The sequence below is a fragment of the Marmota flaviventris genome, chromosome 6 (assembly GCF_047511675.1).
Source record: "Marmota flaviventris isolate mMarFla1 chromosome 6, mMarFla1.hap1, whole genome shotgun sequence".
In the NCBI taxonomy this organism is placed as follows: domain Eukaryota; kingdom Metazoa; phylum Chordata; class Mammalia; order Rodentia; family Sciuridae; genus Marmota; species Marmota flaviventris.
Genome location: NC_092503.1, coordinates 14,439,661 through 14,453,585, shown reverse-complemented (window position 1 = coordinate 14,453,585; position 13,925 = coordinate 14,439,661). Strand labels below are relative to the sequence as shown.

General features: G+C 43.7%; 1 protein-coding gene across 4 annotated transcripts in view; it reads left to right on the top strand.

The window, feature by feature from the left end:
- Esr1 (estrogen receptor 1) overlaps positions 1-13,925 on the top strand; it is a 387,036-nt gene that overhangs the window by 96,805 nt on the left and 276,306 nt on the right. For 2 of the 4 annotated variants that reach the window (XM_071612909.1, XM_071612910.1), the window contains exon 2: positions 11,491-12,007. In XM_071612909.1, the coding sequence (XP_071469010.1) occupies positions 11,562-12,007 (446 nt within the window). In that variant the 5' untranslated portion in view covers positions 11,491-11,561. Of the gene's footprint in view, positions 1-9,182; positions 9,442-11,490; positions 12,008-13,925 lie in introns of those variants that run through there. The other 2 variants (XM_071612908.1, XM_027939485.2) reach the window with 2 other exon arrangements.

The following is a 13,925-nucleotide window of genomic DNA, read 5'->3' as shown; positions in this document are numbered from 1 at the left end:
TAGTTCAGTTGTAGAGCCCCACTGGATTCAGTCTCTAGAACCCCCTCTCTCCCCAACCCCCCCCCCAAAAAAAAAGAAGAAAGAAAAGTCTCCAAAGCAGATGGCCATGTTCACACTGCAGCAGTTTGGAGGGAACAGAAATAAAAAATCCTCACTATCAACCCACTTATACAGAGGTTAATGAAATCTGGTTCTCTTTACTAAGCTCCTTCCTTCCTGCCTATAAACTGGGGTGATTGATAGGTAGCAAAGCTCTCAAGAGTGCACACCAGACCCTGTGGGCCAGGCCTACAGGAGCACCGGTTGGGACTCCTGGGATATGGATGAGGGTTTCTATTGAAATTCCTCTAAGGAAAGTGAAAAGAAGATGGTGAGGTTGGGAGTGTCACTGACCACTCAGCCAGGACTGGATCACCCCAAGCAGCTGTGGGCAGAGGAGGGCAAGTCTGTTCTGTATGGAGTGAAGGGTGAATTGAGGCTGATTGGGAAACATTCATCGGAATGAATAATAGCATTTATTTCCAAGAATAGGCACGTCCAGATTCATTGAGCAAGAAGTATATTTAATTGAGTCGTTCTTATATCAATTCTAAGAAAGCTAAATTATCACATCAGAAAGAGTCAAAAGATCTCCTTTTGCATGAAAGAGAAGCCAATGAAATGGGCTGTTAGGTTTAAACTTTGGGTTATTTTACGGTAGCACTTAGAAAAGGACTTTACTGTTTTTAATGTTTTCTGTCTCTAGCATTGTGCACAGTCAGGGAGTGAATTTCAGTGTTTGGAATATGCTTACCTTCCATCTTCCTTTGGGCAAATCATCAGCCCTCTGATCTGACTGCTGTGGGTCATGTTCTGTGAGAGCCATGGTGCTGTTTGTGCTTGTTTATTATGTATTCTCAAGTGCTTACCCAAACACAAGGACCATCCCAGTGTAGGAAGGAGGCATGAGACCCCACTGAGACACCAAGAACAATGTACCGGGGCACTCCAGGGGCTCACTAAGGGATGGTTTGATGCAGCTCATTCTCGTTTTGAATTTCTTGAGAAAGCAAAGTGCCTAAGGTTTTTCATATAAGTACCTCCTCCCAAGCCCCATGCTTTACTTTTTGTACTTTTGCATTTCTGCAAGAAGGGACTTTCTTAGTTGAATAAGATTTCCCTGTTTAAAATTCAAACACCTACAGGTTTGGTAAGAATGAAAATGAATTCAATCAGATATGTTCCTATGAACTGCAGGCTGAACTTAAGACTTGAACAAGCCAGGATTTTGAGCATGGGGCAGCTGTTCAAGATGAACGTTGGGCATCTCACCAGAAGTGACAGTTGGGCTGAGCAAGGGGTGTCACTGACTGGCTTGTTGAAAAAGAGAGGCCAAGGGGGTCAAGGACACCCATGTAAGAGAGAGCACGTTGGCTGTGAGGTTTGATTAGAATTCTGGGGCTAGTGGGTGACCCCTGTTGAGTAGGAGTTGAAGAGGGCTGGCCTGAAAAGATCGCAGAGATCATGTATTAAGGAAAAAGTAGATCTGTATTAAGAACAGAAAACAGATACGTAAGGGTAGGGTGGAAAAAAGTAAAAAAAAAAGTGTACAATTCAACCATTTATTAACTTTTGGTAGAAAAAATGTGGAAATATTTTTTTCTCTGGGTTTATGGCAAAATGCTGCAGACAAATATCACTAAAAAGATTATATTTATGCAATAATCATTTAAGAGTTTGCCACTAAATTCTTCTGAATCTGCATGTTTAAATTAATAATCTTTCCAATTCTTTTATAAAGCTGGTGATTTTTAGGAAGGCTACTGGGTTTTGATTCTGAAGTGGCTTCCTTGATCAGTAGAATAGCAAAATAGAAAGGAGATTTAATTTCTTTCAAACTAGATTCCCTTGAAAATTGAAATGTAACAAATAAAGTAAAATAATCAGCTTTGTTTTCATTTTTCACTTTTTTTTTTGGTTAAAGCTGTTGCATTTGCAAGTTTGTACAGTTTAGCAGACACAGGAAGGATTTAAATTCGTTTTGTAGCTAGGAAGTTAAATTCCAATTATATGGAAGTGAGACTCAAATGAACTCTCTTCTTGGCAGCAATGAATGGGAGATGGATTACTCACTTCTTCATGTTCTATTAGGGAAGTCACATCTCTGAACACAAGTTGTGTCAATGTTTGTTTAAAACATTATGTTCTTCAACCCCCTTGTTTCTCTACCAATGATTTGGGAATGTGGTAGCAAACTTATGTGTTTTCCAAAGAGCCGGGAATTTTAAAAACATTTAAGAATAGCTCATTGAACCACCAGGATTATGCCTTAATTTGCTTTTTTGCTAAACCTGTGCTATACTAAAGGAGAATACAGTAGCTACACAGAGAGCTGGGGTGGGTGAGAAAGAAGGACTCACCCTGTCTGGGGCCCCAGATGCTAGTCTAGTTCCTCTACCTGGGAACCTTCAGCAAGTTTCCTGTGCCTTTCTGGGCCTCAGTTTCTTCATAAGTACCATGAAGGATTTGACCGTGATAACCCATAAAGAAACCATGAATTCTAATAGTCCATTATGTGATAAGAAATGGGAGTTGTTCTAGAAAATATGAATCTACTTTCAAATTTTCCTTCCAGCTCTGGTTCTAAATTCCAGCCCTCATCATCTGTCCTTCTGCGGAAGTCACTTAACAATGCAAACGGGATTCTGGGAGAGGTTTCCATATTCATTATCCAAATAGCAGTCGTTGGGGGCCAACTATGCATCAAGCATCCTACTAAGAAATGGACTTGTGACTTTGAAAAACATGCTCCCCATGGCCCTTTTGAATTTACAAGCCAGTGGGGGGCGGATACAGAGAACTACTTAGGAAGTCCAACCATATGATAGGGCTGTAATGGGAGTGTTTGTAGAGTGCTAAAATTTGTATGTCCTTTCAAAAATTCATATTAAAAGCCATTGAAACAGTATTAAGAGATACGACCTTTAAGAGGTGACTAAGGCCATTATTGTTGGGGTAGGCTCCTGTTTAAAGGGCAAGTTGAGCCTGTTTTTTCTGTCTCACACACATGCTTCCTTACACCCTTCCTTACACCCTGTTATGACACAGGAAGAAGGCCCTCACCAGATGCAGCCCCTCAATCTTGGAATTCCAGACTTCAGAATCATAGCCAAATAAGTTTCTGTTGTTTACCACTTAGCCAGTCTGTGGTGTTCTGTCAGAAGCAGAAATGGCCCAAGATGGGGAGATAGGAGCTTTCTTACGAGTGGCCCAATGGGAAATCAAGGAAGGCTGTGATGTCTTGGGAAGATTTGAAGGATGAGTAGGAGTAAGTCAGCTGAAAAGAGATGGGAGGAAGATTCTGGGGAGTATAATCTGAATAGGTGGACATCCTGTTTGCATTGTTAAATATCCACCTATTTAGGTCAGAGGGTTTGAGCAACTTGAAAGCAGGAGCATGGTACCAGTGGGAGGGATGGGACCTCTGGAGAAGCAAGGATGATCATTTGAATTCCTTTGCTTGTCAGATAGATTACTCTTCCTACAGTATGGAGACTAGATAGTGGAGGCCAAAGGATGGAGACAGTGATCTTCAGAGAGAATACAGTGGCCTGACAACCACAGTGATGAGAAGAGGGAGACCACGTGAAAGAGATCAGGAGATAGAAATAAAAATTTGTGAGAGATCAAATATAATGAGTGAGAACAAGGGTCAAGGCTGATGGCCAGATTCTCCTGGCTTGAGCATTTCCATGAACAGTGGGGTCCTTTGCCAAAGCAGGAAATGGAGGGGAGGGGCACGTCTGGGAAAAGATAATGATTCAATTTTGAACAAGTTGAGCTTCAAATGGCTAGTATATTATAGGTGCTCAATAAATATTTATAGACTGAATGAATTTTCACGTAAAAAGATGCCCTCTATATCTGGAATTGGAACTCTTCTGGCCAGGATGGGGATCGTGGTTGGAGATTTCTACTCTGATATCTTCAATGTACTTAAATGAAACTTAAATCCCTGGGAGTGGTTGTAATCATCCAGGGGAGTGTGGAGGAGAGATGGGAATGCATGGGCTGGATGCAGAGGAGTAGCAATGCCTGTGGGCCCCTGGGGAAGACCAGGTCTCAAAGGCTGAGTAGGAGGACCCCTGAGATTAGGTTCAGCACTCAGTCAGCTCTGTGAGGTTGGAGGTTTTGGGTTTATTTGGGGTACCTGATATTGACTGAACTGTGTCTCCAGCTTCATATATTTAAGCCTTAACCCTCAATGTGTGACTATCTAGGTAGGATCCTTAGGCAGCTATGTAGGTCAAATGAGACCAGAGGGGTGGACCCTACTCTGGTAGCACTGTGACCTTCTTAGGAAAGGAAGCGATCTTTTTCCCTCTCCTTTCCCCTCTACTTCTTGCCATGTAAGGATACATTAAGAAGGTGGCCATCTACAAACCAGGAAGAGGGCCCTCACCAGAACCTGACTATGCCAGCACCCTGATCTCAGACTTCCAGGCTCCCAGACTGTGAGAACATAAATGTCTGTCGTATAAGAAACTCAGTCTGTGGTATTTCGTTATGACTGCCTGAGCTAGCTAAGACTGTGCCCACTTACAGATGGCCTGGTAAATATAAGTAATCAATAGTTCTTTTTTTTTTTTTTTTGAGAGAGAGAGAACTGAGTGAATGAGGCATTCATTGTCATGTTTACAAATGTGTTACTTCCTCAATACAGAATGATTGCAATTGAGGGGGGTGAGAGAGGGAAGGAGCTCTTGGTAGTGTGAATAAGAGGCAGCTATGACAAACGAAGAAACAAACACATAAATAATGTAAAGGCCTGAAAAGGCTTAAAATTCACAAATATATAAATATAGAAATCATTTTGCTAGGCTTGGCTCTGAAATTGGGCATGGGGGATGGTTCTTGGTTAGAGAGAGAGAGAGAGAGAGAGAGAGAGAGAGAGAGAAGTGTGTGTGTGTGTGTGTGTGTGTGTGTGTGTGTGTAAGAGCCCTCCTTAACATTAGATAAGACTATCTAAATCTATGTGTATTTAGGCACAATCTGGATATTGCTCTACACAGAGAAATAATACCCTAAACTGGCAATGAGATTCCTCAAGTAAATAGCAGATAAAGGGGGGAAGAGGGACACAGTGTTAACAATAATTGGAATTCTTGTATCCTACATGGCACTTACAGTGAAAGTATCTTCTAAATTGTCTTCTACCACATGCAGTGTAGGTAAATGATATAAAAAGTTCTTAGAATATTTTAAATACATTTTCCAAGAAAATGTAAGATGAAAGTTAGCCAATTCTATTAAGCTGGCAAATGAAATCTGAATCACTTATTGATTCATAATGAAGAGCAGCCATTCTGTCTGGCAACCAAGAATTCTAATCATCTGCATCAAGTCCTGAGCAAGAAGACAGAAAATGGCATCTGAGGTCACAGGGTTTGTAAGAGAAGGGGTCTTTGGCTTGATTCTTGGTTAAAAATCATGCCTTTTTCTTTGCAGCAGCAGTGGGTTTAGAAATGGATGAAGGGACACTGATTCCACTGGGCGTTTTGGTCACTTGCATCTTTGCACCTGCTGAGCTTCAAAGTGTCCATGAATAGTGGAATGTTAGTAAAATTCTGTGGTCTTAAGGGTTCTCATGCTGGGAAGTCTGGGAAGAATAAAGTAGATCTGTGCCTTGATGCCAGAGGAAGCTGCAAAGCCAGCACCTGCCTGGTTGTGCCATTGGTGGGAAATGGGGCACATGTGCTTCAATTTGTAAGAGATCTCCTGGGCCAGGTGGCAACATCAATCTATGGCAACAGAACTCAGAACGACAGTTACTATAGAGGTTGGGGGTTGACTACAATGGTCAGGAAGGAACTTTCTGGGTGATGGAAATACTCTATATTTTGACTGGCAGGGTTGTTACATGGGCATATCCTTCTCCCCAGATTTATCAAACTGTATATGCATGTCCATTCTACTGTATGTAAATTTTGACTGAAAAAGCAAAAATCCAAAACTGGGTGAAAATTAAAGGCTAGGAGCTAATAAAAACACTTAAAACAAATGACCAAACTATCTTTAAAACGAGCCCTTAAAAGGACTCATTATTCATCCACTTTAGAGGAAAACAGATGACGTCAAATAAATGCTCAAAAACAAGCTCCCCATCATGGCATTTGTAATCAGCACAATGATCAGTTTGAACAGAGCTAAACCTGCACTTCTCAGAGTGCAGGAACCATGTCTGGTGGGATAAGCTATCATGGAGCTATTTCTACATTTATTTATTTTTTCATGTTTCTGTTGAGGAATTATGTTTTTGTTACTGTAAAAAGCTTTTAATGGAGCTAGAGAAGAAGCTATGTTTGGCCACAGTATTATCTGGTTAAGAACTAAAATGCAGAGCCCTCTGGTGAATCATGTCGCCAAGAACTGCAGACTTAACACATTGAGATGGTACAGATTTGAATTTTGACTTTATGTTTTCAGTCATTGTGAAGATACAGAGATAACAAAAAACAGTTATATAGCAAAAAACAGTTTTTATAGCAAAAAACAGTTTTGAAAGTGGTAGGACATCACTTAGAAAGTTAGTTTTTAGACACCGTTATTCTGACAGATGGGATATTATTTTATCCTCGGAAGTATCTGTAGTAATTAACTAGCTGATGTTTAATGACTTAATAATGATCAAACACCATTTTAGGCTCTCAAATTCCCAAATATTTCTAGCTAGAACTTGTCCTCTAGGAGCTTCTGAGTAAAAGGTTAAAAATTATATTTATATAAATAACTGATTCAAGGAAGAATGGGTTAACTGCACGAGAACTACCCCTGGAGCTCAGAGGACAGGAATTCTCTTTGGATAAGGAATAGAGGAAGGTACCATGGATTCAGTGGCATTGAGACTGGACCTTAAAAAAGGAGATGCTTTTCCCTGACAAGTCAGGAAGGTGGGGGTTCTAGACAGAAAAATTTGGGGGTCTTGGAGTATTATACTTTCATTTGGCTGAAGCACGGGTCACACACCGAAGCCACCAGACTAGAAAGGATGGCGATGGAGAAGAGATGTCTGGAATTCCTGGGGAAGCTGGGATCTGGGTTAAAAAAGTCAAGAAAATAAATCCGCAGCAGAATTCAGGAAAAATAGGGAGAAGGAAGAGGCAGAAGGTCTTTAGGAGGCACTGGCACAGGTAAGGCAAGGAGGGATGGAAAAGGAGCGATGGCAATGCAGTGATGAGCAGAAGTGGCTAAGCTAGATTGCTTGGGAACTACTTCTTGATCCCATATGAAAGGTAATGGAAAGTCAGGCCTCAAAGGAAAATGCTAGAATTTTAATCTGGTGACCAGAGGGACAGTGATGCTGTACACAAAGGGAAGTTGGAGGAGGGGGGGTGACCATGTTGGAGGAGAGAGAATGAGAGCTTGGGAGATGATTGGAAACGCGGGTCCGGAGATACACTGGGCAGTGGCTCTAGAGAAGTAGACTTTACCTGGTCAGTCAGTCAGTCATGGCAGGGCTGTGTGTCCCACATGAGAGGTGATAGGAAAGGAGAGAAAGTTGGAGCCAGAGCCACTAGAGGAAAGTCCATATTGGGCTCCTGGGCACCATGCTTTCCTACCCACCATCACCCAACATGGCAGACCAAACTGATCAGGATGTTGACAGAAATTACTGGAAAGAAAGGGGTCAAGAAAACTGTCTTTATTGGACATGTCAGACTTTGATCACAAGTCTCTGCAGATTCAGAGTCTCTGAGAAGACAGCTAGGCTTCTTATCCCTCCTGTGTTCAAGGTGAACATTTGCAGGTTCTCTTTCCCTTCCTCCTTCCCTTCTTATTTCCTCTTTTCTTTTTTTTCCTCATCTCCACTCTCTTCTCACTTCCCCTCCCCTCCCTTCCCTTCTCCTTTCTGTCCCTCTTGCATTTACTTGTTTTATTTTGGACTGGCCTAGTGAATACGTGACCATTGTTGACCTATGAGAGGAGGTACTGTCACCAGGATTCACCACTGTCACCGACAAAGGATAATAATCTTTCTTTTCATTATAATTTTTTAGATTTTTGTGGTGCTGGGGGTTGAACCCAGGGCATCCTACATGCTATGCAAGTGCTCTACTGCTGAGTTACATCCCTAGTCTTCAGTATTTATTTATGTTCAATATTTATTGTCATTGCTAATTGCAAAGGGAACTCTTCTGTGTTCCAATATTGCATTATTTTGGGTTTTTCAAAGCACTCACAAAAAATATATATTTGCATTACGACATAATTAGCCTTTTTTTTAAAAAAAACTTTCTACTTTTTTATTTGTACTAGTTTTAAGAGCCACTCATAAATCTCTTGGTAACTGCACAGGTTCCTAAAACCAGAGACTAGCCACTCCTGGCATTGTGATTAGAGTTATTTAATACCCAAGGCAGTGACAAATGTCTGGCAATGAGGGCACTACTAGGCGTCATGTGTCCTGGGACCCTGGGGGAGGGCACACTAGGAGAACCTTACCCCAACTCTTGCTCCCTGGTCAGGAGAAATGTTGAGAATCAGGCGGACGCATGAGGGCACTGTCAGGAAAAGTAAGACCCCTGCCTACAGTCAATGCCAGTACAACTAAAAGCTTAAAATCAGTTAAAACAAAGGTCCTACCTTGGTCTTATCTTCATACCCTCAGACTTAATACATTTTTCACATGTTTACAGGAAGCAGTCAAGGAGATATTGGTGGAGAGTTTTGTGGGTTTGGTTAACGAGGTGGAGGAGTATTACTTTTCAGCTGCAAACGTATCCCTGGAATGCCAAGACATTTATTTCAAAGTCTGATTTCCTTGTGCCACTAGAGGCTTGGCAATAGTGTGGCTACTCAGAGATGTGTGGGGCTGGGACCAGTAAGGCATTTGATCCAAGTGTATTCCAGGAAGCTTTTCTTGTTAAATTATATTCTTCAGAAAAAAAAAAAAAAAAAAAAAAAAAACCACCCCTGGCACATTTTGTAAACTTGATCTCTATACACTTTTGATGGGCATTCTATTTTCGCCATAAGCCTATGATTTACAGCTAGGCTGGTTTCCCTCTTGCGTAGGGTGACGATGGCAGAAAGCTTGGGACACAAGTAGGGAGCAGAGGGGGCTGGAGTTTCTTTTCCCCAGGGAGACACACTCTAGCTATGCCACACTGCTGTCCCCAGCAGACAGCAAGCCTCCCTCACTCCCCACTGCCATTCATCCAGCTCTGTTCAGCAGCCCAGCTGCCGCGTCTGCCGGGAGGGGCTGCCAAGTGCCCTGCCTACTGGCTGCTTCCCGAGTCCCTGCCATTCCACACACAAACACATCCACACACGCTCTGCCTTGATCACACACCGAGCCACTCGAACATGCGAGCACATTCCTTCCTCCCTTCTTACCGTCTCGGCCCTTGACTTCTACAAGCTCATGGAACATTTCTGGAAAGACACTCTTGATCCAGCAGGGTAGGATTGTTTTGATATCTCTCTCTCTCTCTCTCTCTCTCTCTCTGTCTCTCTTTCTCTCTCTTTTGAGCATTTTGAGAAAGCAACTTACCTTTCTGGCCAGCGTCTGTATCCTAGCTGGGAGATGAGGATGTGCCGTTTTTCCATGGGGGGGGGGGGGGATGTGTGCGGCTCCCTTTTCTTTCAGGAGTTGTAGGATTCTTTGTGCCATTTATATATATAATTTGGCAGGCTCAGATTTTTAAAGAGCCCCATGAAGTGCTTTTGCATGTGTTGTAAAGAAGGCATTTGAAAATTGAAAGTGTGATTTACGGAAACTAAATCATCTGTAAAAAAAAATTGCTCTGGAAAGTAATTGTTGCTGGCCATAAAGAGAGAAATATCTGCAATTCACCTAATGTGTTTTTAACCCTTTCTCTGCTTATGATCTATAGTTATTGATGCTAAACTCAATTTTGGTTTCATATTAAATCAGTTCATCTACATATCATCCAAAATTGATCTGTTTTTGCAAGAATTAGATAAAAATGTGTACTTAGTATAAAATATTATGAATGTTACCATTAGTAACAGCAACCTTGGCATTTATATATGCCATGAACATTTTGTCAGTTACTCTTTTGGGCATTTGAGATAGCAATTAAGGTAAAGTATTAATGGCTATATCAGAGGCTATTAGGCTGTAGCAAAGGAAGTTTATTAAGAAGTATAAACTAATCAAGACTATGGATTATGATATACTTGACCAGATATTTTATCTCATTAATAGGACTGTGTGTGCATGTGTGCATGTGTGTGTGAGTGCAAGCGGGGTGGCTTAGCTTTAATTCAGTTGAGTTCAAAAATTGTTTCTATTTCTTTTTCATTTGGATATTTGCTTCTGCATATTCCAGCCCAAGTGGACCCAGAAAGTCCAGCTGTAGGACTAAAGAGATGAAATGCAGAAATGCATTTTAAAATTGCTGGTTAGATGGACAGTGTAACATAACTGCCAAAGCTTTAGCTAGTGACCTCTGAGAGGTTATGTTTTGTGGGGAAAGGTTGCATTGCATATTCAGTTTTCTGAAGTTTTGGTTGCATAACCTGTGGAAGGCATGAACACCCATTTGTGCCTAACCAAAGGTTTTTCTGAATCATCATTCACATGAGAATTTCTAAAGGGAGCAAGTACAGCACCGTGGTCCAACATAAATAGAAAAGTCAGGCTGGGAGAGTCTCAGAGGTTGTGTCTGGAAAGGACCTTGTCAGAAGCTTTCAGCAGATGAAAAACTGAAGAGCGGCAGGATTCTCCTGCCTGCAGAAAGCAGTTCTTCCTATAAGTACACCTTGCATCTCCACTCTCCTTGCCCCTACATGCCTCCTATCAGTTCCTTCAGCTGCTAAATATAGCCGGCTGTGGCTGGCTGCATATGCAACTGCACACTCCATCCTATCTACCATATCTCAGTTACAGAGCAGTCCTCCCCAGGGTCATTCTATGTACACACTACATATTTCTAGCCAACAAGGAGAGTGAATCAAATAGAAAGACAAACAGAGATAGATGGGAGCCTGGCATGGGCACATCAGGCAGCACTTTAGAAAAAGCTGGCCCCTGGCTTAGTCTTCTGTTTTAACCCTCGTCTTCCCTGAGCCACATTTAGGAGATCCCTCGGCGTCCCCATGCCCTTACGGTGAAATTCAGCCATCATTCAGCAGCGACCACAAGTAAAGTTAAGTTCTGGGAAGCGGCTCTTTGGGGTTGCTCCAGAAGGAGCGGGGCCTGGAGTGATGTTTGAACCAGTGTCAGTGAGAGGCAGTGGTCCCTGGCAGGATTCCAGCACCTTTGTAACACTTGTAAGCAAAGGAGACCTGTACTTAAAGTTAGAGACTAGGGAGACCGGGAGCTGGCGGGGCGCGTTCGCACCAGGGTTGCACTTGCTGGAGTTTGGCCAGAGTTTGGCCACTGGGCTCCACGGTCGGCCCCCGGGGCAGGGCCAGGCCGGAGTTCCAGTCGCCTCAGGACATGAGCCGCACCACCTCTAACCGCGGACTGTGCTCTTTTTCCAGGTGGCCCACCGGCTGCTAAGCCCTCTGTCGCCCAGGGAGACAGTCTGCGCCTTGCCCCGCGGTCACCGACCATGACCATGACTCTCCACACCAAAGCATCAGGAATGGCCTTGCTGCACCAGATCCAAGGGAGCGAGCTGGAGCCCCTAAACCGCCCGCAGCTCAAGATACCCTTGGAGCGGCCCCTGGGTGAGGTGTACGTGGACAGCAGCAAGCCCGCGGTGTTCAACTACCCCGAGGGCGCAGCGTACGAGTTCAACGCCTCCGCCGCCTCCGCGCCGGTCTACGGCCAGTCGGGCATCGCCTACGGCCCCGGGTCGGAGGCGACGTTCGGCGCCAACAACCTCGGGGGCTTCCCCCAGCTCAACAGCGTGTCTCCGAGCCCGCTGATGCTGCTGCACCCGCCGCCGCAGCTATCGCCCTTCCTGCACCCCCACGGCCAACAGGTGCCCTATTACCTGGAGAACGAGCCCAGCACCTACGCGGTGCGCGAGGCCGGCCCGCCCGCGTTCTACAGGTACCCGCGCCGGCCGCGTCGCGCCGCGTTGCATCAAGTCGGGTGGCCGGTGCGCGCCCTGCGGGAGGGGAAGGGGGGGAGCCTGCGGACACCCGCGCGGGTCCCAGCTCGCCCGAGGAGGCCACGAGTGGGATGCAGGCTGGAGCTCTTTGGGCTGCAAGGGCAGGAGCCCTGGGGTTGTTTGCGGAACCCGGGGTCTGTACATTGGTACTTAAAAAACAGTTGTTCTCCACCCTCCTATGGTCTCTGTGAGAGGCGGATCCCAAAGCCCGTGTGCTGCCTAACTAAGTATGTTTTGGAAAATTATACAAAGCAGCACTTATTTGTGGGGGCTAAATACCCCAAAGCAAATAAACTCAAGGCACTTTGAGTCACTAGTAAAGGTCCTGCTTTACTATTTAAAGTTGGAGGTATTTGGGGTGAGTGGAACTCAGGAAAGTTTTTTAAAAATTTATTATTATTATTATTATTATTATTATTATTATTATTATTTTACTTTAATATGCCAGTAAAATTTTCTTTTATCTAGAATCATGAATTTGGAATATGCAAGGTATGATGGTGATTTTGGGGAAGCGATTCTTATCATCCACTTCACCCTTCCTCCGCATCCTAGTTTCGAAGGGTTTTGGATGGAATCGCGCTGCTCAGAAGATTCATACAAGAGTTGAATGAGTCTCAACAATTTTCTGATTTCTGACTGAGTTTCTGGCTGATTCCGTGTTGGAGCAGATTGCTGGCATGTGACTTTTGACAGCCGGAAATTTATAGGTGTCCTGTAAACTTAAAACATGCCATATTGAAACACCAGTGATTCAAAATAATCTCCTGCCTGCTAAATGACACGTCTGTTCTGCCAGGCATAGAATGCCCCTGGGCTGGTGCGGGGTCAGCGGGGGTCGTCGCCTTTTTCGTCTTGTGCAAGAAATCCTGGCAGTGCACAACACAGGGGAAACTCTTTGCGACCTGAGTGGTGATTGTTTTGTGGCTTTATTATCTCCTAATAGAGATTGCTTCTCCTGCCTCCCCATTACCTTTCATTTTCCCTTGAGCAGTTCCCCTTCCTCTACAGAGGGCCCATAGAGAGCTTGGGTGGGCCTTTCTGGTAAATACAGGTATGGGAGGACAGAGAGAGCTGGGTCTGTTTGGGAGACTTCAGGGTGCCCACATTAGGCACTTTCCCACTGTACACTGGTGTCTAGAGCCTTCTGCTGTGCTGGCCCAGTCCTCCTGCAGTGCAAGCTCTGGACCATTTTCTGCTCAGTGTTCCTTTCCCAGAGGTATTTATAGCAGAAGAAACTGGACTAAGGAGCAGGTTGGCACCCGAGGATACTGGAGAGCAGACTCTTGGGGTATCCAAGGATACATCTTCATCTCCGTTAGAGAAATCTGGCTCATTCCACAACCAAGCAGGTCTAGGCTGAGTTATTTCTTAAAAGATGAACAACGAACAAAACTTGGAGTTGCTGTACTGAAATTAATTTACCTGTTTTAATCCAGGGTTAAACTGGAGAGAGGAAAGAGAGGGGGGGGGGAGAGAAAAAACCGTTTCTTCTGCCCACTTTTTTCAACTGGAAGAACAAAATATAGCGATTAATTCTAATTCCCACAGCATTTTAAACTTCATGATGTGAAGGAAGGTATTGGTAGGATATGAATTCCATAACCTTTTGGTGGACTCCTGAAACTGTTTTCTTTTCCATTTAATTTTCAGTTCTTTTATTGCAAATGAATGCCACTGAATTTCAATGGGCACTAATGAGACTGCTCCTTGGTGGATTATTGCTGCCTTGCTAATAATTACAAAGTGAGCATGGTCAAATAAAGAGGGGACCACATTTTATTCAAAACTGCTCATCATCCAAGTGGCAAATAATGTCAGTATAATATGCCCCATCTTAAACTTTTTGCGTTAAAC